Consider the following 24,729-nt stretch of genomic DNA (forward strand, 5'->3'; position numbering starts at 1 on the left):
AAAAATATAGCTTGAGTTTGATGCAGAAAAGGAATAGGAGCCAAATACGCAGGTAAAGTCATAAACTTAAAGAACCTAAGCAGTGAAAACTCCCAAACTAAAGCTACACACACAACTCTGGAAAGAAGCAATCCAGCAGTGATTAGCATGGCCAAGCCGGCCTGAAACACAGCAGCCTACGTTCACCACAACCTGCGGCTGCATCTCTCATTCTTCTTGGTATGCCTAGATATGTAGCATGTGCTTAGGATCCTCTGTCATACAAAGATACTGACAGACAACTAAGGCAGCCCGTTACTCACAGAAATACCAGATATTAAACTGATAAGCAAAGATGCTTCATTTAATTTTACCTGCAGCTGGTATTGACAAAAGCAAGAAAAATGACCTTGGCAAAAAGAAACCAGACCAAATATGGAAATCTAACCTAAAAATCAAAATCAGATGAGTGTACACATTACGAGAGTAGAAGAGACTCTCAGAAAGAGAAAAAGATAGTCTTTGAAAAAATATGGAGGAACAACTGGCAGGAATTACAAAATTAATGACATGCAAGCAAGAGTCAAAAGCTTTATCAGACTGTAGATCTGTGTAACAGCAAGGGTGAGGGTATCTTCCACAGTGACGTGGAAGAAACAGGGGAGCAGTTTCACAAGAAAGACTAGAACTTGCTTTGATCATACTAAAGTGAACTGATGGCAAAACAAGACCATGTCTAAAATGTAGAACTGGATAGAGGGAGTAAAAACTCAGGACCAACAGATGAATCTGATAGTCACCTAAACAGTAGTTGAACCTATGAACAATAGGATATAGAAGGGGGACATAAGACAAAAAGATAACACAGGGTTTTGAATCACTCTGAACAGCAAGAAAAGGATGAAAAGTCCTTATCTTCACTGAAAACTGCAGCTTACATATACATACACTGAAAAACAGCACCAGTGCATAGGATAAATTGCCAGTTTAAAAGACATTTAAGCCTCAAACAGATCATATTAAAAGAAAAACAGCAAAACCCCTTCTGATTAAACACACAATTGTGGTGACAAATTTGCCAGAAGCTGAGAAATTCCAAAATTCCAGTACAAACGCAACCATCACAGTGTATCAGAGTGGGTTTGTACATTGTTTTTCTTTTTTAAGTAGCAGAATGTTTTCCTTAAGTGCTTCCTGTTAAAACAATAATAAAAAAAAAAACCCTGTATCTTCATGTACTACTTAAAAATGAATAGGCACATACCCAGTGTAGTTGGGACAACACTTCATCTCCAGAAGACCAGTCTGATCCAATGCACATGCATATATGTCAATAACATGACCATTTGTTGCAGCCCGATTAGCCAGGGCTTCAAAATGCTAAATCCAAGATGAAAATACAGTTCATAGCAATTTACGACATGAACTCTCCTCATTTTCATATTAAATCTTAAACTCTCAAAATTTCTTCTAAAACAACATTATCAGACTTTATACACATCATATTCTAATACAAGCTAAAAGGGTTTTTTTCCTGAAGTTAAAATTCAGAAGGAATTTTCAGCACTTGGGGTTTTTTTTCTGACCAGCTGAGAACCTGACTCACACTAGACAGACCAGTCGTTGCTTTTTAAACTAAAAAATGACCTTGATTTTCACTTTTTAAACTTTGCATTTTAAAGTACTAGATACAACACACAGAGTTGAATTTACCTCTCTAATCTCAAGTGTCTCTAATGACAGGTGCCTGCGACTGATCTAGTTGTTCCAGCTCCCATCATAATCAGTTAAGATGAATTCAACAGGTTTTGGATGCTGTTCACCTGCCCAGATCTACTTTTAAGATGAAATGAACTATGCCTAAACTCTGGCGCCTAACCCTCCCCCAGCTACAGAGATAGTTCTGAGCAGCTGTGTGAATTCAAAGCAGACAGCCTTACTCTAGACATACCACTTAGTCACATAAATATTTTCTGACTTAAAACTAGAGAAACACTCCAACGTGAGCTAGACAAAGTCCTAACTCAATATACTGAAATTTCCAAAGAAATTCCTGAAGACGTACCACTAGTCAGAAACAGATAAACAAAACCACACAATTCCCAGCTCTTTATACATTTGCTACTAACAGTATTTTACAGTGCCAGGCAATGTAAATGTTTACTTACTGGTAAGATGCCTAAAATAACACCCATGATCATCACTTACCTTAGTACCCTTTTTAACATATTTAGCATTGTCTTTTTCAATGTCATGCCATGATCTTATAGGTAACTTCAATTCATCTCCTACAACCATGCCAGGTCCTTGAGTAGCTGGTCCTCCAATGAACATCATTATACGTGCACCGGTGTTAGGAAAAGTGCACTGCATGAAATAAAAGACAAATAAAATCATCAGGTTTTGCTACAAACTGAACAAAAGAAATAGCTATGCAGGTATTTATGTTGATAGGATTCCAACAATAACTGCACTTTCTCCCCTCCCAAAACTTAGATCTGCCATTAATTCAAAGTCTCAATTTTGCCTCATTAAAGTGCATAAACACCTACAATTATTCTACACATCTAAGGGACGATATCCATCAGAATCATCATACAAATCTAGTATCAATTACTAAGGGTTTTACATATTGATTATGGCAGCTCTTCTGCACCTAAATGATCTATTTACATATTAGCACAACTGTAGTTAAAGCTATTACCTCAAGGAGCCCTACAGCTATAGAAAGAGCCACTCCAGAAGAACGTAAGGGCCGTTTTCCTTGCGGAACAGGCCAAGGATCCCGTTGCAGTTCACCCAAAAGATCAGTAAGATTCATATCAATTTTCTGCACTGGCTGCAAAAACCTGTAAACAAATACATGGAACTAGTTTAGATTCAAATTGTTAAATAAAAAATTTTATCAGTTGCTCACTAGCAATGTATTAGACATATAGCAGCAATGTCTATTTCCAGATTCTAGTCTGGATTCAGAACAATGCCTGTCTCACCCACATAACGCAGACTGGTACTACTACATGCACAGCATACTCAGCTCAAGAAGTTCAGCAAAGAGCTTGTAAAATAAAAACTTGTTGACTTAGCGATATCACCACTATCCAGAAAGAACCCTATCTAACCAAAAGAACACAGGAGATGATGACCTATGTATCTCAAAAAGAAACTCAAGTTTCACTACTGCAGTGAAAATCAATGACTGGAAGAAACATTAACATATACAGAATTTTTTGTGCTCTCTGCTACAGGCCGTCTATAAACACAGCTATTTATTGCAAGGCAGGGACTGCAAAACTGCCTCTCTTTTTTATAATTTCTTTCATTTCTTCTGTGTCACAGCAGAATACACAGGAGAATCACAACACCAACCTGCAACTTCCAAAGGAAAGACAGAAGGGGATGGGAGAGGAGCAGAAGAGGGAGAAAAAGGGAAGACCAAACTGGATATCCACATAAGAAAGGGGCACTAAAGTGTTAATACACTTTCCAGCATACCAACCAACAGAAGCATCATTACTTACACATCTACAGCATGCCTATGTAACTTTCTCTCAGAACATTACCAAAGCATCATCCAGATGATTTTACTATCACCCATAAAGTTTTTTATTTCCAGTACTAACTGTAGGAAACAAAAAGGCTATAACCATTAGTCTCCTGGTAAATTTGTGGCTGATCAAAAGGTTCAACTGTCAGTTGATTGTTTTCATTGTCATAAAACATAAGTTTCCAGTAAATCAGTGTAGTCAAGGTATGCTTCTTAGATGTTTTAAGCACATTACCTGTTAGATGGTGGTGGCTGCTGCACTTGAGGACCCCGACCAACTTGTGAAACAGCTACTTTTGTAAGTCCTAACATTTCCTGTAGTCAAATACATAAGATTTTATTACAAAATTTGTTTACAGACTACCTTAAGTTCTTCAGCATCATGATTTCTTTTTGGTTGCTTTTGTGCGTTACCTGAAGCTGTTTTGCAGATAGGTCCTTTGTTCCTCTGAAGACGTAACTTTTAGAAATTCCTTCACAGCCAAGCTCATGAACTTGCACCATTCGGCCAAAGGTAATGAGACCTACTAACGCAGTTGGTGGCAGAAGACTAAGTGACATTTGCATGGATTCCTTCAGAGCTTGCAAGTCTTCATCTTCCATGCATGTGTCCACAACATAAAGGAATATCAAAGGCATCTGAGGACCACGCTTTAAGAAACATAAACATAATGACATAAAAAAGCAGTATTTACAGGATCAAAAATGAAATAAAGTACATTTTGTAAAAGTTTTAATTTGAATCATACCAATAACATCAACATTCCACCTAACAGCTCCCGCTCAAGTAGTAATCTGTAACTGGGGCTAAGCGTGAACAAAACCCCTACCATAATGAACTTTGCACAAAAATGAAACACTACAGAAGAAAAAAATCCTTTCAGGATGTCATGATACTTCTGAAGCAATATAATCAGCTTTTTTTGCTCCAAGTTAACATAATAGTCATAAAGCTATTCACAATTACAAAATATTCCAACTTAATGACATTCCATCCACCTCATACTTTTACTCTAGAGTTCATCAGTTCTTTCTATGCTTTATAAACTAATTTTGCTGTACTATGAGCAAACATCTCCTTTACTTTGCATTACAAGAGTTGGCAAAAAGTAAAGTTTCTGTTCAGTCCACTCTTCACATATCTGAACACCTCACTGAAGTCTTACAAATTTTAAACCTCAAAAACAGAATTTTTGCAAATGTTTGCAATTTTGCAGTTTAGGTCCACTTTTTATTTCTATTCAAGTATCTTCTCAAAGAGAACAAATATTAAAATTCAAACACCTGAACTGAATATGTATTAGCTGTTTTCTCTAAACCAGCCAGCCCTAAAACTAACTCATAATCATTCAAATACAAACTTAAATTCAAATCATTAATAAGACATGAATCAACAATCAGTCAAATTTGAACTGAAATCGTTTGAGCAAGCAACAGCAGTAAGCAGACCCCCAGCACAAACACAAATTAAACTCCTGGTAAAGAAACAGACCCAGTAGAAGAATTGCCTCTTCTTTTTTTTTTTTGTTAAACCAGTCTTACTAGCCATCCTTTTGTTCTTGTAAAAAGTTATTCTTTCCATTTCCAATTGATGACATAAATGTTCAGTCTACTAACAAGCACATACAGACTCACAGCCACTAAAATACAGTAAAGAAAACCAAAGGTAATTATTTTTGTATATTGCAAGGCTATAGATGTTAAAGATTTTATTTAATGATTTTACCTGTACTACATATTCAATGCTGGAGAACTGAGGCAAAAGTTCAGCTGGCTGATTCATTTCAGATATGCCAGCATAGGTAGGAGGAAACTGCAAATAAAAACATAGAAATTAAGTATAAATAAAATATTACAACTTCTAGAAAAAAAAAAAACATACATATGGACTATTTTCCTCTGCAACAGATGTTTGCTATTGCTGTCATGAAAAAAATCTCATTGCAATCTCTGAAGGTATAGCTGCACACTCACACTCTTGCTGTCAACTTCAGTTTGCAACTATAATTTGAAAAATGAGGATTTTCACTTTTAACTTATTAAAAAAATTATTTATATCCTGAATGTTTCATTTTCTTACCTGATTTCTCTGGTAACAGAAGTTGCAAGCCCAGAGTTTTGCTCGGTAATCCACCTGGCTAGAAAAATAGAGTAACAGAAGTTTATACAGTACGAACAATTCATTTTCCTCCACTGACCCTAGAATACATTTCTTCTAATTTTTCAAAACACAATGACTTTCAAAAGCTTCCCCCTAATATACTTTCTCCTAAATACCCATTTTACAAATAAGTGTAGTCTTACACAGATACATCAGGCAAATTATTACCTTTAGGGAGGAAGAATGGTCTTCAAGGAAAAGTAGTAAACAAGAGATTTCAGAATACAGACTCAGCACCTTTATTAGAGACTTTCTGCATGGTTTGAGGCAAATTATTTTAACTCTCCCTGCTTTGTCATTTTTCTCTTTTCTCAGTCTATTAGCTGTCACAGTCTGAGACTATCCTGAATATGCATTATGCCCTAAAAAACAACAGGTTCCAACTTAAGTGAAAATAATATTTTTTCAACTGATGAGCCTATCTCCTTTCATCTACATTTTTATTAGCATTCAGATAATTAAAATAAAAAATGCAACATCTATCCTCATGTCACAAAGATGTCTTACAAAGTCCTACTCACATCTTAAGGGAAAGTGAACTTCACAAGCTCTCAATGTAAACTTCTTGCTATCACATCTTCTCCTGTCTACAAGTGCTACTGTTTTTAAAATATCATTAAATCTTTGGATAAATCCCATCATGCTGTAAAGACAACACAGCTCTACTGAGATCAAATGATCTATACTAATTTCAGGGGCTGCTGATTAACTAGCCCAATGCACTGTGCCACCTGCACCACAGGCTTCAAAAGGTCCCCCCAAACTGAGTCTCTAATCTCACCTTGTAAAAAAAAAAAAAAAAAGAAAAAAAAAATCCAGTCATGAATTGCATACCTGATAGAGGAAAAAAGTACACACTGTAATGTCAGGGATCTGACAGTCCTGACTTTCCATTATTTTTCTTCCAGCCCTCAATAAAAGATAATACTTCTGAAAAAGTTAGCTTCCACTAAGTCTGACTCCCCGTGTAATTGGCCACTGTGTGTGTTTAATACTGAAACACAACTTTACACCTGCTTTGAAATCACCTTTTCTCCCAAGTAGGGACCGACAGAACTGAGTTCGTTCTACAGGATCTTTTACATCATGTCTAATCTCTCACTATTACTCAGTACCTTTCCCATGCCTATCAAACTCCACCTTAGAAATTGTTCTGTTCCTTTTCCATAATTCTGTGATTGGAATGACATATGAAACACTTCCTCTGCTTCCAACCTAAACTTATCCGTGATTAGCCCACAATCATCTGTGCTCATGCCAATACCACCTTTTAGCTTGAACAAAAGTAGGCATGAGAGAATATGAAAAGCTGATGTATTTATTTGTCTGTCTGTCTATCCATCTATCACTTCTTTCAACTTCTGTTTTGGTAAACTAAACCAGCTAGCCTGCTTTGATCTACAAATGAACTAAGGTCAGTAATAAATACAGTTTATTTCACTTGGAAATTAATATAGCAGGGCTCAATAGTTAAAAAGACAGCATAGTAACTTTCTACCCAGATAATTTTCTAGAGGCAAAGTGCAGTAGTATACTAACTCACAAAGTGTGTAGTTCCAGAAGAATAACATACCTAATCATTAGTTAAATGAAGTACATTTAAAAGACTGGTTAAGTGAAAGCTATGCTTTAAGTATATATGTTATATATCCAAATTTATATACAGAAACTTCCAAGATCTAAAAGTTTGAGCTGTATATTCAAATACACAACAGCACAATACTCATGTAAGGAGTACTTGAATTTCCACACAACAGATCTTTTGCATAGTTGAACTGGCACTATTCAATATTTTACCTTACAAACAATCTTTAGGAGTAAAATATATATTATGTTTACCATAAGGGATTCAGAACCGCTCGACACGTGGTCCTGCTGCACAAAACTGGCTCATACTGAATAGGAGGCAAGTCTGGCCGTTCTTTCAGCGGTGTGAAGAGGGCAGCCACTGGGACTACCATTCTTGTGGCTTCAAGACGACTTGAAGGCCAAACATTCCAGCTGAATCTAACACCATCTCTGTCCTCGTTCTGCTGGATAAATTCCAGGAAGGTTGTCATGGTCAACTTCTCTGTTTATCACTAAAATAAAAATATAACCATTAGCAGAATGGTTACAATGCAAACATTCCTAATCACTAAATACTGAATGCACTTAATGACAGTCACACATTCAAACACTGTAACTCAGTTACAATCAATAAAGACTGAGTAGTACTTCTTAAACCCTAAAAGCAACACACAGAATTCCAAGGTGAAAGAAAAAGAAATTAAGGCTCCTAGGATGCAGCAACCTCTTCAAAATAACAAATATTTGACCAAGTTAAAATACACAGTGTTAAAACAGTCCATCTTCTGCACTTCCTGACTTAAGCAACAAACTTGGTCAAGAAATGTTGCAACTAAAGCAGTAATTCTAGGTTAGATCAGAGATGAGATTATGCAGCACACTGACACTATAAAAAAAAAAAAAGATGTGCTTACAGAAAAATACACACTGCTTTAGGAACTTTCACTAATGCATTTAGTTATTCATTCTGTTCATTATTCAAGAATCATTCGTTCTTGAAAACTGTTTAACTTCTTTCAAGAATCAAATAGCAAAAAATACTTCTCCTAAGTGTACTTGCTTTATGTCTTCTACTGTAACATATTTTATAAGACTTTTCTAACCATAGTTTTGATAACTCACGATGCAGCCTAAATGTAAAGGAGTAACAACACAATACTGCACAAGAGTACATTCCTACAGCAATGCTAGGAAGTAACTTTGTAAAAAATAAGCTCATGTTCCACTCCATTACTTATCAAGACGTGCCTAATTGTTTGCAATTACCATTCTGGGCACCAACCTAAGGCTTTCAAAATTTTCAGCCAGTTACTCAGAAGCTGGAATACAGACACATCTGAAAAGTTCAACAGGTACCTGGGAACATGTGGGAAATCCACCAAGCAGCACACTCCCTCCCTGCAACCCAAAGACCCTCAGCTATATACACACTGTTCGTGAATACGTGCTGCATGCTTCCCAGTACATTTCATAGTACAAATAGTACAGGTTTTTCCAGCAACTACGGTATCTAAACTCCCACTGCCTAGTAACTAAGAATTTACTTAGTCTACATGAACCACCTAAGAGATGGTCTGGGAAAATACTCCTAGGTCTCAACTTAGACTGTACGAAGTTAACACACAGCTTTTAGAAACACTGGAATCCTCCTGAACTGGGATTTAAATCAGGAGTTTCTACAAGCACACTGACCTTCTTAGTCCTGCAATTACACATGCTAAGAGTGACTCCTGGAAAACTCTCTATTCGTAAAGACCTATCTCTACTACAATTATAATGGCATTGCACCTTTCATTTCTATGACAGTTCAAAACTTTTGAAGTTCTTTTAAATCATAATTTAATGTAATGGTTTTATTCTAATGCTGGCTTTTAAGAAAACAAATTAACAACATGCATAAAACTCAGAGAAGCCCCACATTTCACAGTTAACATCACTAGGAAATAATCAACTGTCAGCATGTGATGAAAGCTACAAAAACCAGTCTCCAAATTGTTTCTATAAAAACACAGTGTGACAGGCAAACTTAACTCTATAGAGTACCTTTCTCTTAATGTCTTCCACAGGTGCTACCACTTATCTCCACATTGTAATAGAAATACTATGATAATTCATCTGCCAACATTTTAAAGGGCGTGTCACCTTACTGATACGAGAGGCAAATCTACATGTCATGGCAACTGCAACACAAGGAGCTGTATGGGACTTTGTGCATGACAGCACTTCCACCATCGCTTTTACTCAAATTGCTGCAAGGCCATCAGGCTGAAAGAGGTCACTGGGCAGAGGACAGAACTGAGCAAAACCGAAGGGAGAGACTATCTGGAAGTCATAATCAGTACAGAGGGATCAGAGACAGAAGGTAATTCAGCTAAGAGAAGAAATAGCCTGGTATTTGAAAAGGATCTAGAATTTAAGAGATTTCTCTCCTAATATATCACAATCCATCAGTGTTTTGTAAAAAGGTAAAGAAACATTGCCCCTAAAAAACAGGGTATTGATACAAGAATCTGCACGAGGCAGCCACCTCAGCTATAACCACAAACTGAATAATCTCTCCTTTTAAAATTACCTCCTTAGAAGACACAGAAAACTGCAGCTTAAAGGCTGTTTCAGCCACTCCATAGGCATCCGCTATAAAGTCCACCAACTCTATCTCCATACACTGCAACGTGAATTCCAACTCTCTCTACTGGACTTTAAAGTCTTTCCTCCACATTCTACTCTAGCTACATTTGAAAGGTTTTACGTGGACATTACTTTTACCACTCAGTTACTGCCCTCAGAGGGCATTGTACAAACACTGGTGTGCAGTGCCTAATGAAGCACACATACATACATGAAAGATATGTTGGAAATTTTTTTCTCAGTTGAATACCATTTTCTAGTAAAGCATGTATTTCCTATTCAGAAGGCAGAGCCTGCTAATAATCAAACTTTCCTCCATCTTTTCTTCCACCCTCTTCCTTTCCAGAGCCAATAATGCTTACTTATTTCATCATTCATCGGTGTGAAACTAATGGTCTGACAAGTTACGTTCAGTTTCAGTACCAGTATCAAGCTATGCAGGCACATTTTCTAGGACACGTGTGGAGATGCACCAGAGCAGCAAATTCTCCTGACCCACAAGGCTACATATCAAACTTCATACACCTGAATGCCACAAAACACATACTGCCCACCTCAGAAAACCACAAAGAAGTGATTTTTGAGACAGCTACACAGCAACAGCTCCCATGCTGGGGTGTCACTGCTTTAGCTTTGCTGCAGAATGAGACATCCAGACAAGACCAGCCGTCCTTCCTGGCCTGCTTCCTCCCTCCCACTGCCAAGGCTGAATTTACCTCGCATCCCTGCACCATGGCAATTTCACTCTGTGTCACACAAAGAAGCCACACCTGAATTGCATGAAGAGTCACAGGCTGACTATATCTGCCATGAAGGCTTGATTCTCACTTAAATAACAGGATTCAGACTACAGTTAGGAATTTCTAACCATCACACATACCAAACATGTTTGATACACCATTCGGAAAGCTATCCTATAGCTGAATAAACAGCTTTGAGATGCATTACTTTGAAACAACATTATTTTGAAATGCTTCTGAAAGCAACTACAAACCATTTCTTCTATTGTAGAAGCTCCTTCTTCATCTCAGCACCTTTAAACGTTTACATGCCACATGTACATGTGTACCAATACAGAGTATCACCAAAATAATACCCACTAATCCTTAGAAGCACATAAATACAACAGGAAAACATTTCTCTCCACAGCATTTTAAGAGTTCCAGCATAGACGGTCCAAAGTCCCTCATATGGCCCTGTATTTAAACGCCACTAAAGCAGTACAGGTCACCATGCACTTCCCTTACAACAAACTTATTCTTCCGGTTTATTATGCATTAACAATCTGGTGAAATAAGACATCAATAATAAACCTTTAATTAATTTTTAATGCCAGAATCAGCATTTCAGATTCAAATTACCTCCGTTCCAAGGAAAAACTCAAATATACAAGCAGAATGACTTAGTACTTATCTAAAGCAACTACAAGTTGTCAAATTGACAACATAAAAATTTCATTTTCACTACTCAAACACAGCCATCCTCCAAACCTGCTGTCCCAGTTTCGTTCACTGAGGACTTTTTTTTTTTTTAAACAACCAGTGTATTTAACAACCCGCCTGAATTAAAGAAAAAAAACAACACCAAAACACACGTATTCAAATGCAGCAGGGCCTGCCTAAATAAAATTTTGTGTGGCTTTACCTGCATCGCAAGGCTCCCTGCGAGGGCCTGGCAGCGGCACCAGGACGCGGACCCGGGGAGCACTTGGCACCCGGCGCGGCGGCGGCCGTTCCCCGCAGGCCCGGCCCGGTCGCCCCCGCAGAGGATGGGGCTCTCGGCGGCCGCCTCACGAGAAGGGGCGGACGCAGCGCCGGCTCCGGAGGCCGCGGAACAGCCGCCAGCGGTACCCCCAGCCCCTCCGGCGAGCAGCTTCAGCCCGCCCGGGGGGACCCCCCCTACGGCCACGGAGGGCGGCGTGAGCGCCCGAAACCCCCCTGAGGGGAACCCCCCTCTCCCTCCAGGCCCCGCGGCCCGAGGTGCCCCCGTACCCACGCAGCGCGGGGAGCGGGGCTGCCGACCCCACGCCAGCAGAAGGACTATCCTCCCCGCGGCGCCCCCAGCCCACCCCGCCGGCCGCCTCCGGCCCCCCGCTGCCCGCCTCAGCCCCGGCCCTGCCCGCTCACCCCGCGTCCCGGCCGCCGCCGCCGCCTCTCGCTCTCGCCCGCCCGCACGCAGCCGCCCCGGCGCTGCCGACGCAGGCAACATGGCTGATGCGAGAGTCCGCGCCACGTCAAGGGGCAGAGAGCGGGGGGCGGGCTGAGCGCCACCGCCCCCCCGCGCACCCCCAGCCCTCGGCCCGCGGTCCTGCCCGGCGCGGCGGAGGGTCCTGCTGTCAGACACCCCACAGCGCTGACCTTGGCTTCGCCGCCCGGGCGGCCCCTGCGCGGGTGTTTGCTTCCCTGTCCGGCGTTCACCTTCCCCCAGAGCGCGTTCGCCTCAGCCTCGCCCCCCGAACCGCTCCGGGAGGGAGGGCATCCCGGCCGCCGCTGGCCTTCTCTACCCCTCGGCTGCGCCGGTGCCCGCACTTACCGGAGCCGCCGCCGCCCGTGGACTCACGGCTCCGGTGGGCTTTGTTCGCTGCTGGCGAGGGGACGTTTCGGGGAAATCCTCGGGACCGAGCCAGCCCGGCTTCTGGGAGCCCTCGCGTTCACCGCGCTTGTTGCCCGTCCTCCACCACACGTCGTTATGGCAACTCCTTATCTGGAAGATTGTTTACGTGGTTCTTTGGCCTGCCTGGGAAAAATATTGAAATTGTATTCCTAGTGGGTTTTAGCCCAAGATAATACTTCATCTGATATTAATACATATTTAGAAATACAACACATTTATTTACTATCCGCACAATAATTTACACATAGCCATAACCGTACAGTTTTGTTCAGGGTTTTTTTTTTGTGTGGTCACCTTTTCTTTTTTTCCCCCAAACCCAAGTTACAGTGATGCTTAGGTTTCACGGCACCTCAGAATCGTTTTAAACAAGCCTGCCACAAAAGGCTAAACCTGTCACTTCTGCCTTTCCCGAGATAACCTCAGTGCCACCAACCCGGACATGGAGGTGGCCTGAAAAATATTCTACGGAGTACCACGTCCTCCTTCACTGCAACTCTGGAAACATGCCATGACCACCAACCAAATATAAATGACTAAAACATTCTTATCCTCCCTTCTTATGCGTGAAATGCAATTACAATAGAATTTCTATGTCATTACTATCTAGTATTGTTTGCCAGTCTTCAGTCTAAAAACCAGCTGGTAAACAACAGTAGAACTTAAAGGGAAGGGTTTCAAATTTCCACGTCCACAAATCTCACTGCCAGTTGTGGGAGTATTAAGCAGGAGCTTGCCAAGTACATGTACTCCTTGCTTAGTAAAAAAACAAAACAAAAAATAAAAATAAATCCATAAACCAAAACCTACAACAGAGCAAACTTCAACAGATGCACAGAAAGCCATTCGGTGTTGCCATTTTAAACGTACTCAAATACTCTGTGAAACCTTTTCAGACAGTTACACTGAAAAGAGGCAAGTCCCAAAGTCAACTACGGGACGAACTTTATAGACAAAAAGAGAAAAAGAGGCAACTGATACTCAAATACACTTAAAAAGGGGAGAAGGAAGAACAGCAAAGTATACTATTCTGAAATTTCACTACAAATAAAAAATACACAGCATTTTTAATCAGACATTAACACAATTAATTTAATTACATAATGACTCGATCCCATGCTCTAAACTTCCAGAATTGTCTTCCAGCTGTTAAGATGGCAAAAAGTACAGAGAAAAGTAAGGAGAAGCAAAAAAAAAAAAAAAAAAGAACAGAAAATAGGATCCTAACACGTTAAATACTCATAATTAGAAAATAATTTATTATCTCCCAATATTAGAATGTACAGTGAAATCACTTAATTGTTCTTAACGCAGAGTCAGCAGTGCGTATTCAGTGACAGCAACTCACCCTTTCTTCGGAAAAGTACTTTTACATAAAGCCTAGGTAGCTGAGGAGAAAGAATATTCATTTCCAGCTTCTTTTTCCTTTTCCTCCACTGATTTCCTCCACATATTTGCTAGCCACTGCATCAACATTGCTGGTAAAACTTGTTAGGAACAATTTTATTATCCGTGGAAGGCTACCTGTAATAATTAAAAATATGTTACTTCATTTTAAAAGTATCAATGGAAAGTTCCAGATAAAGTAATCTAAAGAGTGTATGTTCAAAGTATATTTGTATTTGTGGATTCTCTTTCTTTTCACAGTTCTTGACTTCACAACAAGTAGGAAAAATAAGTCCTGAGTATTACCAAAGTATTAGAAGAGAACTTTTTTACAGCTGGACTCACCAAAGTTTTTGTCTTCATCATTGGTCAGCCTTTCCAGAGACATCACTGTAGTTTTAGCTAAGCAGGTTTTATTTCTTGTGGTGACTGCATTTGTTGCATACTCAACTAGGACGTTAGATCCGGGTTTCAGAATTAAAACTCCCTGTTACACGTAGGTGGTTTTGGAAACACCTTAAAACAAACAAAGGCCGGGGAGAGGAGGAGTTTGGGTAGATGTTCGTTCCGAACTGCTAAACTACAGCAGGGAAAAAAAAGTGTTGCTTTTTTTGAACTTATGTCAGAAGTATTTAGAACTACTCCGATCTACCAGATGTGCTGTGGGGTACCACTGAACAGACTTCACATATAGCAAACCTGTAACACACAGATTGACATTTTGCTTACTAGGAATTTTGTAATACACAATGTAAACGATTCCAGCATCATCCGTCCACCTTTTGTCTTAACAGAGAAGCAACCCCCCTTTCTGCTGTTGCTGCCTGCTTTTGATCCTGCCTGTGGATACTCCCACGTAACAGTACTCGATAAACCCATACAGCAACAAGTAAAAAACTAGGTATTGGCCCTTCCAATATGAAAACTGTTTAAATTTATAGCAGTTAACTTTCACGTAACTGATGTCAGCTATAGATCTCAAAGCATTTCAAGGAAGAGACAAGTATTATTACTGGATGTCCACAGGTAAAATAGAAAATAGTACCAGATGAGTTTTGAAGAACTGCGTGCAAAAACCGTGGTGTATTAGAATAATGGCACAGGGCCTAATAAAACTGGTTGATTAAAGGTTTACACCAATTCACCACAGACACGGGCCCGGGCCGCCGAGCAGTAGATGGGCACAACCCCTTCCTGTGCCGCTCTAAGGCCAGATGTCCTTTGATCCCCTTCCCTGAGGGTGTCATAGCGGCGAAGGCCCCCGGAGCAACTCGCCCCGGGCCCGCTGCTCCCTCACGGTACCGCCTGCGAGCGCAGCACCAGGGCGGGATAGGGGGGGCTGAGGCGCCTGTAGCTGCACCGCAGGCGCGGGGCGGGGCGGGGCGGGGCGGGGCGGTGACGCCCCCCCGCCCCGCCCGGCCCCGCCGCCCCGCCCGGGCTCGCCGCTCTCGCGAGAGTAGTGCGCGCCGCCCCCCAGCACGCCTGCGCGGCCGGGCCGGCCCGGGGCCTGCTGAGGCGGCCGTCGCCGCCGCCGGGGGCAGGGCGGGTGACAGCGGTGCGGCCATGGAGCCGGGCTGGGAGGAGCTGATGCCGCGGCTGCTGCCCGTGGACGACTGTGACTTGGCTGAGGACTTCGACCCCACGGTGCCGCCCAGGACGCCGCAGGAGTACCTGAAGCGCGTCCAGTGAGTGGAGGGGCCGAGCACCCCAGGGCCGCGCTACCGGGAACCCGCCACCTGCCGCCAGAAGGGCGGTTCGCCCGCTGCGGCGGGATCCCGGCCGGCATCGGGGCTAAACCCGTGTGCTGCTCCTGAGGGGCCGCGTCGCGCCGGCGGGGCCCCGCGGCGGTGGGGGCCGAGGCCGCCCCGTTCCCCACGGGAGGATGCAGGGCCGGCCTGGGCTCCCCGCGCCGGCGGCCTCCGCCGGGGTCTCGCCACGGGGGACCCGGTGTGTCACTCCAGCCAGGCCTTCTGTAGGAACTGCCGGTGCAGTCAGCGTTCCCGTGCCTGCAGCGCTCGGCGGGCGCTGTGCTTCACAGACAGCCGCCATGTAACCGCCGGTCAACACAAAGCAACCGTTTGATTTTTATTTTGTAGGATTGAAGCAGCCCGATGCCCAGATGTGGTCGTGGCACAAATAGACCCCAAAAAGTTAAGAAAGAAGCAGACAGTAAACGTTTCAGTAAGTCTGAGAGCTTTTACACGTTTTGTTTAGAGAGGAAGAAAGAAAATAAAGGGGAAAGGCGTTAAGATCTTAATGTTGGTACTAATTTTGGGGCGTGGTTGGCATAACTAAATACCACAGCTAGATTTTCAAAGCACCTACAGAACTACATTAAATGTATGGGTTTGAAGAAAGACCTGGTCAACTGCTGGCCAACAGCAGTCTAGATAACCAATTCAGATTGGTAACATCTGTACTATTTGACACACAGCAGACTATTTTACTGTCTGAGGAAGTCAAATGTTGCATTACGTTTTACAAACATTTAGTCCCAAAACCTGCATAAACTTTAGAATAAAGATACCTCCATACCAATACATTAAGTTAAATATATATCATGGATAAGAGTAGTAGTAAGTGCAGCTAAACTTTACTGAAGTTAGTGTCTAGTACCGTTTCTTCCTTTTGCTGGAATATTTTATCAGAATTTTTCTTGATTGCCTGAGCAGATTTCTCTGTTGTCATTGCCCTGCCAGCTTGGTTTTTAATCTACTTTAAAATAGTTCAAGAGACCAAGTCTGCGTTTCTCCAGTGAAAATTGTAATCTGAAATTCCACGACTAGTTCCTAGTACTGATATATGACCATGTAAATTCTGTAACCATTCTCTTAGATTTATCTCTTTGTAGTGGCATTTTTAAACATTTGTAGAAAGATTCTTTTTTCCTTGTGTTTTTTAATAACTTTCATGCTAATCTTTAAAGAGGTTATATCTACATAACTGTCAGAATTAATATCCTAAAAAGCATTTTTGTGGCCTTCTGTCTTCCTCAACTGTATTATCTCAGAAAGTAGAATGCTTAGGATTCGTAGCAGCTGTCCCATATAAGGAAACAGCACCCCACTTTTTATAAACAGGGAAATTAAGGCAGAACAATTGCTAAAAATATAACCTTAAATAATTCTTTGACAATGTATTTTGAATACTTGGTTCTCCTTATTTGAGAAGGGTCAACAGTTGGTTCAGATGAAATTTCTTCTGTGTAAGTCAGTCTTGGATGTGGTCATGATATACCTTTCTTAAATAAAGATTTAAAGGCTGTTGTTTGTCTGATAGTAAACATTTACCGATTCCTTTATTCTTAAGGATTCTTCTTCTAAAGCTTTCTTTACATTATAATTATTGCCAGTGTTTTCTTAGATTTCTGGATGTCAGCCTGCTCCGGAAGGATATTCCCCAACACTCAAATGGCAGCAGCAGCAAGTAGCCAATTTCTCAGCCGTTCGTCAGGTACAAAATGGTGTGTGTGAGGGCATTTGCATTGTCTAGCTAGAACACATCTGTGCTTTATAGGGGACAACCTTGTATCTAGTATAGAAATGTTTTGACTTCATGTAGGACGGATGTTTGTAGGCATATGTTTTAAGTTCTTGAAAAAGAATTGCGTATATACTGCGTGGCTTTTAAACCTCTGATAAGACTCCTGAGAGTGTCATGCTTAGGAAAAAAGGTGTCTCAAACTTCAGCACTTAGATGAAATAATACAGAGTAGCTGAGGGAGGGAGGAAAAAAATCTCTGTGATCTTACGTAGTTACATTAAAACCTGGTGCTAGCAGGAATGTTCTGCAGAACTCAACATTAACTGGAAAACAAGTAGATTCTAACCCACCAGGATATTCATGTACATAGAACACGCTGTCCATTTAGAATACTGTTGGACAGTGGTGGCACCCATTATTAGCAGAAATAATGATTTGGTAAAACGTATTTGTAAGGTTATTGTGTTAGCACAGACTTAAATCTTTCCTACCGCATTTGCAGCCTACTCTTAAATAATAACAAAAACAGAGAACTGAGCTGGCTGTCTCTACAGTTTGAACAGGGTGAAAAGAAAAACCTAATGAAGATGTAGGTAGAGGTCATTTATGACTCCAGTACTGCGGAAGATGTGTTTACAACACATTGATAATTGCATTGTAGGAATACCTCAAGTAACTGAGTATAATGAACTGCACTGACGCTGCTGTAGCGTTGAACTTTGCGTGAGCTAGTTTACTGTACTTTTTTGAGGGAGCTAAATCAGTGAAGGTGGAGATCTGTACTACTGCATCTACATTGTAAACATCAGCTGAGCTCACCTCTATTTCTACAAGGTGTCACACTGCATACTGTGTATAAGGCATAATCTAAGGTTTTAGTAGAACTAAGGAAACTGACATCTAAAGTCACTGTACATCACTGTACAGATATTTCTTTTATACACAAGTCAGTTGTCCTCTCATCTGTACCAGTGAAGTACAAGAATATCCTAAAAATTATTTAAGAGAAGAGGAGAGCATCAGAAGTTACTTGATGCTAACATTGTCCATCAGCTGCTGTTAGTGGTCATTTTTATTGCTACGATAACATTTGGATTGGGGTGGGAATTTCTTCTGTTACAAAAATTGTATACCTCCAGACAGGAAACTGTCAAGCAGGCCAACTGGTCTTATATGGCATCCCTGTGAGGTAGAAGAAATATTCCAGGAAAGTACGCTTACCTTCTTTCTAGCAGTTCTGTAGACATCTGATACAGACACTGACCACCGTTGGAACAGGATATTGGCTTTGAGTGTGGTTTTGGACTAATTTTTTTTTCCCTTAAGCGTGCTGTACCAAGACAAGTCTAGAAGACTATTAAAAGCTTACTACCTCAATTTAACTCTGTGTATTAGACTTTAAAATTCCTTTAGCTTTAACATTACTTTCAAAAACCCAGCATGAGCAACTTAGTATAAATGTAACTAAGAGGCATGGAAATATTTAGCCAGTTATGCCTCTACTGATTTATGGAACATCATAAAATATACCTTTATACATTTTAAGAATAATGCAGAGCAGTTATGGCTAGCATAAAATAACTGCAAAGTTAAACTTGTTGTGGCTTTGTTTTTATTACTCAGAGCCTGAACAAGCACAGAAATCACTGGCGGTCACAACATTTGGACAGCAACGTTACTATGGTGAGTAAAATTCGTAACAGTGCTGTGGGTTTTTTATCCCAGTCGTTAAATCTGTGGTTAATCTTGCTTTACAGTTGAGTGCAATAACTTGGTAATATTACCAAGTCTTTTTCTTCAGTGTCTTCAAGATAGCAATATTTCACAGTTTTTGTTCATTTTTATTTACTTCAGCCAAAATCAGAGGATGAAGAAGGCTGGAAGAAGTTCTGCCTGGGTGAAAGAGTATACTCAGAAATAGATGCACTATCTGATAATGAAACTCTAGGAATTGATTACATAAAGGTGAGTATAGGACTTCTGTCTAATTGTCAGCTGCTATTTTCAAGAGTAACTGCCAGAAACCATCTTACTGTTTATTACCAAATGGTGCTAAATAGAAAGTACGCTCTCTGGTGAGCCCACAAAGTCCTGTTTTTCTTCCCTTTTAATTGGAAGCTGAGCAGAGAACAAGTCTATCCCTTCAGTCAAAAAGTCAATCATCTGTTATCAGCTAAAGCGCACTACTTTTGTTGCTCACTGAACTGAAAGCTTTCTGCATTGTCTGCTTTAGTGTCACACAAATGTCTGAGCATCACATTAAAATGTTAGTACATCCTAAATTAGAACAAAAATGTTTATGATAACGTCTGCATTTTTCAACTAATTTTTTTTCAGGTGGGCTTTCCCCCTTTGCTAAGTATTGTAAGCAGAATGAATCAGGTAAGCTCATCTCTTAGAATTGCATAGTGATGTTGCATAAATCATTCTTTCTCATTGTCTGTTGCAGAAGTCTTACCTATTTTTCTGTGCAAGAGTAGGCAATTGTTTATTACAACAGCTATTCATTGTACACTTACAAGGAAAATATCGTTATCTGACCTTCAGCTACAAACAGGTTTACTAGTGAACATTTATCATGACTAGTTTTAAGAGTATTTTGTCCTTGTAATTTCTGTAGTTAACATTCAGCGTTTGAATTTTTGCTGAATGTTCCATTAGGTGCTTGACAGTGTTTTTAAGTTTTCTCATTTAGTGTTTTAAGTGCAGACCTTCAGCTTGATCATGAACTCTTACGTACATTGCATAGCTAGAAGAATCACACTTACCTTTCCTTTACTACTATGTTTCCCATGAGTTACCTTTGTAGAGAAACAACACTCCTGTGTGATGCCTCTTTCCTAATCTGTAGCTACTTATCCATAACTTTTTCTTAACACAGAAAACTACTTCATTTTATATAAAGTTCTTTCCAGGAATTGGTGATTTAACACTCACTTTACCCTTACATGTAACTTCAACCTGGAATAAATGCCATATAGTATCACAGTGGAGTAGAAATACATGATGTGTACATTTTTAAAAAAATCACTTTGCTTTTTATGTAATATAATCCTTTGGGTAGAAGGACATCAAAACAAAACAATGCAGGTATCGTATTGTCTCTTTCTGTTCCTCTTTTGAAGGCAACAGTAACCAGTGTCTTAGAACACCTGATAAGCTGGTTTGGAGAGAAAAAATTTACTCCAGAACTGGTAATTTTTAATTTATTCTAACTACTTCCATAAAAATGCATTAAACAAGGGATAAATTGTTCATAGTTTTCTATGAAATTATTTTTGTTTCTAAAGAGGTTTTTTTGCAGGTATCACATTCAGTTACTCTCAAAAAGTTTATGATGCTAAAATTACTATTCACAGAACTTTTTGAAAGGCTAATTACCAAACATACAGATACAGACCTACCAAGTACTGACAAAACCCCCTACCCTTTTTATTGCTCCCTGCATGAACTTAAATGCAAGGTTAGATGAGTATCAGCACTGGGGAGAGAAGGGGGTCAGACTGCAGCAGCTTTGGTTCTGACTAGTTTAAGCTGTCAGGGTGCTGCACACCGTATTTACCAACACCTCTGATTTTATTCAGAGGTGCGTGACAAGTGTGCTGGTGAAGACACATTTTATCTTCCATGTGTGGCACAGGCCAGAAAGCTTAGTTGCGTTAGTGTGGTCAGAAATCAAACTTAGTAAGAAATTCTGATTGGCAAGGTACGTTGGCGTGGAGTTTGGCCACAGCCAGATTGACTGGCTATGTAATGACATCGTATCTACAAAAGACCTTGGTGGATGCATCCCATCTCATTCAGTACCACAAAGCAAAAGAGCAATGAACAATTACTTCCATAATACTAAACACAGCTTCACTATTTTTGAGTCACTTAAAGGCCTTTCATGTTCTCTCCTTTTCTGTAGGACTGCTTTCTTTTTAACAGATAACGCTGCAGCGAATGTGCATGGCACATTGACTTTTTGTTTATTCCCATAATGCAAGCCACTAGACACTGGAATTAAATTATGAAGTTAGACTGGTAGCAGAAGTTACGCTCATAAGAATGCAGTAAAATTCAGTGAAGTAAAACGCAAAGCACATCTTTTCACAATGGTGCAAATCAAAGCTTTAAATTAACAGCATTAAATTAAAGCTTAAAATTAACAGCGTTAATTCCATAGAGATCTGACTTGATACATTCACTCCTCAGGAATGTTTTTCCCCAGTTTGTGAAGTTAAAAATTAATAGCTAAGTAATAATCTTCAGATACTACTAAAATAATCCTTCCCCTCGGACTTGACTAGTGTAAGCTGTATTAATTTATGTCTCAGCCAGTATTCCAAGAAATATCAGGAAATCCAGGAGTACTGTTCACAAGAAGCTTATCTAGAGGCAAAAATTCTGCTGTGTAGTGTCTACTTTGGCTTTTGAACTTTCAATTCTGGCAGTAGCACTTAAATGCAGTTTTGTCTTGAGACCTACACTGTAGGCCTCCTCTATATAACAAGAACCGCACGAAACTTCAAGGACATCTCACAAAACTTTATTTGAATCTACACAGGGTAGGTGGCTTTATGCACTGCTAGCATGCCTTGAAAAACCTTTGCTGCCTGAAGCTCACTCCCTTATTCGACAGCTGGCAAGACGATGCTCAGAAGTCAGAGTACTAGAGGTAAGACTGCGCAAAGGACTTGCTGAACTTAGCAAATTATTAGGGTGAGTTTTCAGTTCTTGAAATCCTGGTAGGTAATTTTTCATGTCCTAAGTTTCCTCGAGAATGAAGGGAACACTACAAGCACATACCATGGCACCTAACAGCTTTTCTATTTGACACAGGTAACAAAAGAACTGTTCTAATACCTCTCTTTCAGGAGAACAAAAACGAAGAACAAATATCAGCTCTGAACTTGATAATCTGCTTAGTTAGCAGGTAATGCAACTTAAACACGTAAAACAGTCAAGTATGTCCAGAATAAATGTGTGATTACTCTTGTCCTAACCTAGATGCTTTCAAAGTGGAAGTCAAAGTACCCTGGGCCTATGTAACAAATACACTTAGCTAAAAGGACTTAAGCTTACTTTACTCTTAGGTTTATCCTACCTGTTTCCTCATGTGAGCCCCCTAAACTGCAAACCAGTAATTATAGATATAAACAGCAAAAGAAGAGCTGGAAAGCAAGGGGTCTAAAAGCTCAGGGCAAAGTAAGGAGTATGTTGTATTGGAGGTTTCGTACTGTCTTCCACTTCTCTCCACTAGGTACTTCGATCAGCGTGACCTGGCTGATGAACCTTCATAGACTGTTTTGAGAATATCAAGTAATTTGCATTGCCATAGTACAAACAGCATTGTCAGAGTTAACAGCAGGACGCTGCACTGTTCAGCCCTGAAGCACTATACAACTCCTTCGGAAGACCCTCACGATAATGCATTTGGGACAGCTGCGAGTAACTAGCTGAGCTTTAGCATGCAATTGTCAATGTCTCCGATACCATCATTGTAAAATGGTCAACGAAGTGTCTGGCATCATCTCTCAAGCTACTGTCTCTAAGCTGCATCTTGGAAATTTCTACCATCTGAGTAATCCTGTGGACACTGCTATTAGGTGAAATCTAAGGCTACATTACAAATTATTCTTTACCTAAACACACACCTAATGGAGGGCTTTTTTTAATAAAACTGAACCATTTAAAAAAGTGTTCTTAAACATGGTGGCTTTTCTCATTCTTTGTACTATTTAACAGCAGCCTTTACTATAGAAATCTATACAACCTAGGACTGAATGTGTTTTTTCAAGCTTTAGTTCCTGAGCTTAAGCACTGCTAAGCAGTTCAAATATAGCCAGCAAGTCACTGAATCAATTATTTTAGTAAAGCACTACTACTTTCTGAGTAGCAGTACTATTTTTTAGCACACAGTTGTAGAAATCAGCGAAAATTACATAGCTGTATTCAATGCTTTTAATAGAAGCTTTTATTAAACACAATGAACAAGTTTTTCTGTATGGCATCTTGACAAATACGTTGGCTCACTTATTTTTATGTATTTAACAGAGTCCTTCCCCAAGAGCATCAGTATCTGCTTGGTACGTACATGACTCCCTCTGGTTCTAATTATCTTCAACAGTTAAAAATCCATGTCAAAGAAACTATGAATTCTGCTCATAGCAGCAAATTGATACACAATATTAACTGACATCTGCTTTCTATATACCGTAAAATGTAAGTCCCTCCCCTCACCATTAAAAATAATCATTAACCACAACCAGTTATTGATAACCTTTACTATGCCTGAATGACTGAAACTACCCTTCCAGATGCAAAAGTGTAACTGTCAAGTGAAAAATCAAAATGAATTACATTAATTACTAGCATTTATTTATGGAGATGCAAATACCAATGATTCTGTATATGTTGATACTGAATGTCTACCACACTGCAGATGCCTATAACGTTACATTGAAATGTCCATTATTAGACATACAGTGCACATTATTTCTACTCCCTCTACCAACATTTTCGGCATGTATCCTGATTTCAGCTGGTATAGAGTTAATTTCCTTCTTGGTAGCTGGCACAGTGCTATGTTTTGGTGTGAGAACCATGTTGGTAACTCACTGATGTTTTTTGTTGTGGCTTGGTAACGTTTATACTAAGTCAAGGACTTTTCAGTTTCTCAGGCCCTGCCAGGGAGACATGGGACATGCATCTCTTCCTTTCTTTTCTCCCTTCCTTTTGGATTTTATTCCTCTCCCCTTCTCCCTCCTTTTCATTATTACTGTTATAATTATTGTTTATATTTTATTTTAATTATTTAGTTGTTCTTATCTCAATGCTTGAGTTCTAGATTCCTCCCTGATTCTCTTCCCCATCCCTTGGCGGGGTGGAGGGGGTGGGGAGTGAGAGCATGTCTGTGTGGTACTTGGTTACCAGCTGGTAACTAAACCATGACAGCATGTTGAAAGCAGGATGAGTTGGCAGCTGAAGAACCCATGAAAAGCATAACACTAGTTAGCTGTTTCTCTAGCCCTACAATTTCAAGCATTAGTTACAAAGGTTAACAACCAGCACAGCCTTCCTATAAACCACCAGTATAAGAACAGCACTTTCAATCAGTTGAACTGATGCCGGTTCTATAAACAGTAGGGCAGCATTCTGCTAGTTCAGGTTTGCTCTAGCACTCTTCTAGAACTCAAGTTATTCCACTACAACTAATCTGAACTAGTTTTCACAGCACCTGAAAAAATCAGAATTTGGTCACAGCTTAAGCTCAAGTATAATAAACCCCCTGGTTATCACATTTGTCATCTATAGCTTGCCTGCCTGTAACAGCTACCTAGAAAAGGCTTGATCCATTACAAACTCCAGACCTTCCCTGGAG

At 40.3% G+C, this 24,729-nt stretch overlaps 2 protein-coding genes across 5 annotated transcripts in view; one reads left to right on the plus strand and one right to left on the minus strand.

Annotated features, from left to right (window-relative positions):
• Positions 1 to 14,357, minus strand: part of SEC23A (Sec23 homolog A, COPII coat complex component) — a 31,258-nt gene extending 16,901 nt beyond the window's left edge. The window contains exons 1-11 of one of the 3 annotated variants that reach the window (XM_037394440.1): positions 14,226 to 14,357; positions 13,843 to 14,018; positions 12,417 to 12,620; positions 7,527 to 7,768; positions 5,607 to 5,664; positions 5,253 to 5,339; positions 3,941 to 4,177; positions 3,762 to 3,841; positions 2,684 to 2,828; positions 2,188 to 2,346; positions 1,244 to 1,359 (exon numbers count right to left, since the gene is read on the minus strand). In XM_037394440.1, coding sequence (XP_037250337.1) covers positions 1,244 to 1,359; positions 2,188 to 2,346; positions 2,684 to 2,828; positions 3,762 to 3,841; positions 3,941 to 4,177; positions 5,253 to 5,339; positions 5,607 to 5,664; positions 7,527 to 7,747 — 1,103 coding nt within the window. In that variant the 5' untranslated portion in view covers positions 7,748 to 7,768; positions 12,417 to 12,620; positions 13,843 to 14,018; positions 14,226 to 14,357. Of the gene's footprint in view, positions 1 to 1,243; positions 1,360 to 2,187; positions 2,347 to 2,683; positions 2,829 to 3,761; positions 3,842 to 3,940; positions 4,178 to 5,252; positions 5,340 to 5,606; positions 5,665 to 7,526; positions 7,769 to 12,010; positions 12,190 to 12,241; positions 12,351 to 12,416; positions 12,621 to 13,842; positions 14,019 to 14,225 lie in introns of those variants that run through there. The other 2 variants (XM_037394441.1, XM_037394439.1) reach the window with 2 other exon arrangements.
• A 1,000-nt stretch (positions 14,358 to 15,357) lies between these two features.
• GEMIN2 (gem nuclear organelle associated protein 2) lies at positions 15,358 to 23,056 on the plus strand. Of its 2 annotated transcripts, XM_037393382.1 has the most exons (10): positions 15,359 to 15,565; positions 15,977 to 16,061; positions 17,244 to 17,333; positions 18,987 to 19,046; positions 19,218 to 19,328; positions 19,701 to 19,745; positions 20,489 to 20,557; positions 21,913 to 22,023; positions 22,223 to 22,281; positions 22,609 to 23,056. In XM_037393382.1, the coding sequence occupies exons 1-10, from the start codon at positions 15,444 to 15,446 to the stop codon at positions 22,646 to 22,648; spliced, it is 792 nt and encodes a 263-aa protein (XP_037249279.1). In that variant the 5' UTR covers positions 15,359 to 15,443; the 3' UTR covers positions 22,649 to 23,056. The 2 variants fall into 2 exon arrangements, with proteins under 2 accessions (XP_037249280.1, XP_037249279.1); XM_037393383.1 differs by lacking the exon at positions 20,489 to 20,557 and having other exon boundaries at positions 15,358 to 15,565.
• Positions 23,057 to 24,729: the final 1,673 nt, after the last annotated feature.

Source organism: Falco rusticolus, chromosome 7 (genome assembly GCF_015220075.1).
Source record: "Falco rusticolus isolate bFalRus1 chromosome 7, bFalRus1.pri, whole genome shotgun sequence".
In the NCBI taxonomy this organism is placed as follows: domain Eukaryota; kingdom Metazoa; phylum Chordata; class Aves; order Falconiformes; family Falconidae; genus Falco; species Falco rusticolus.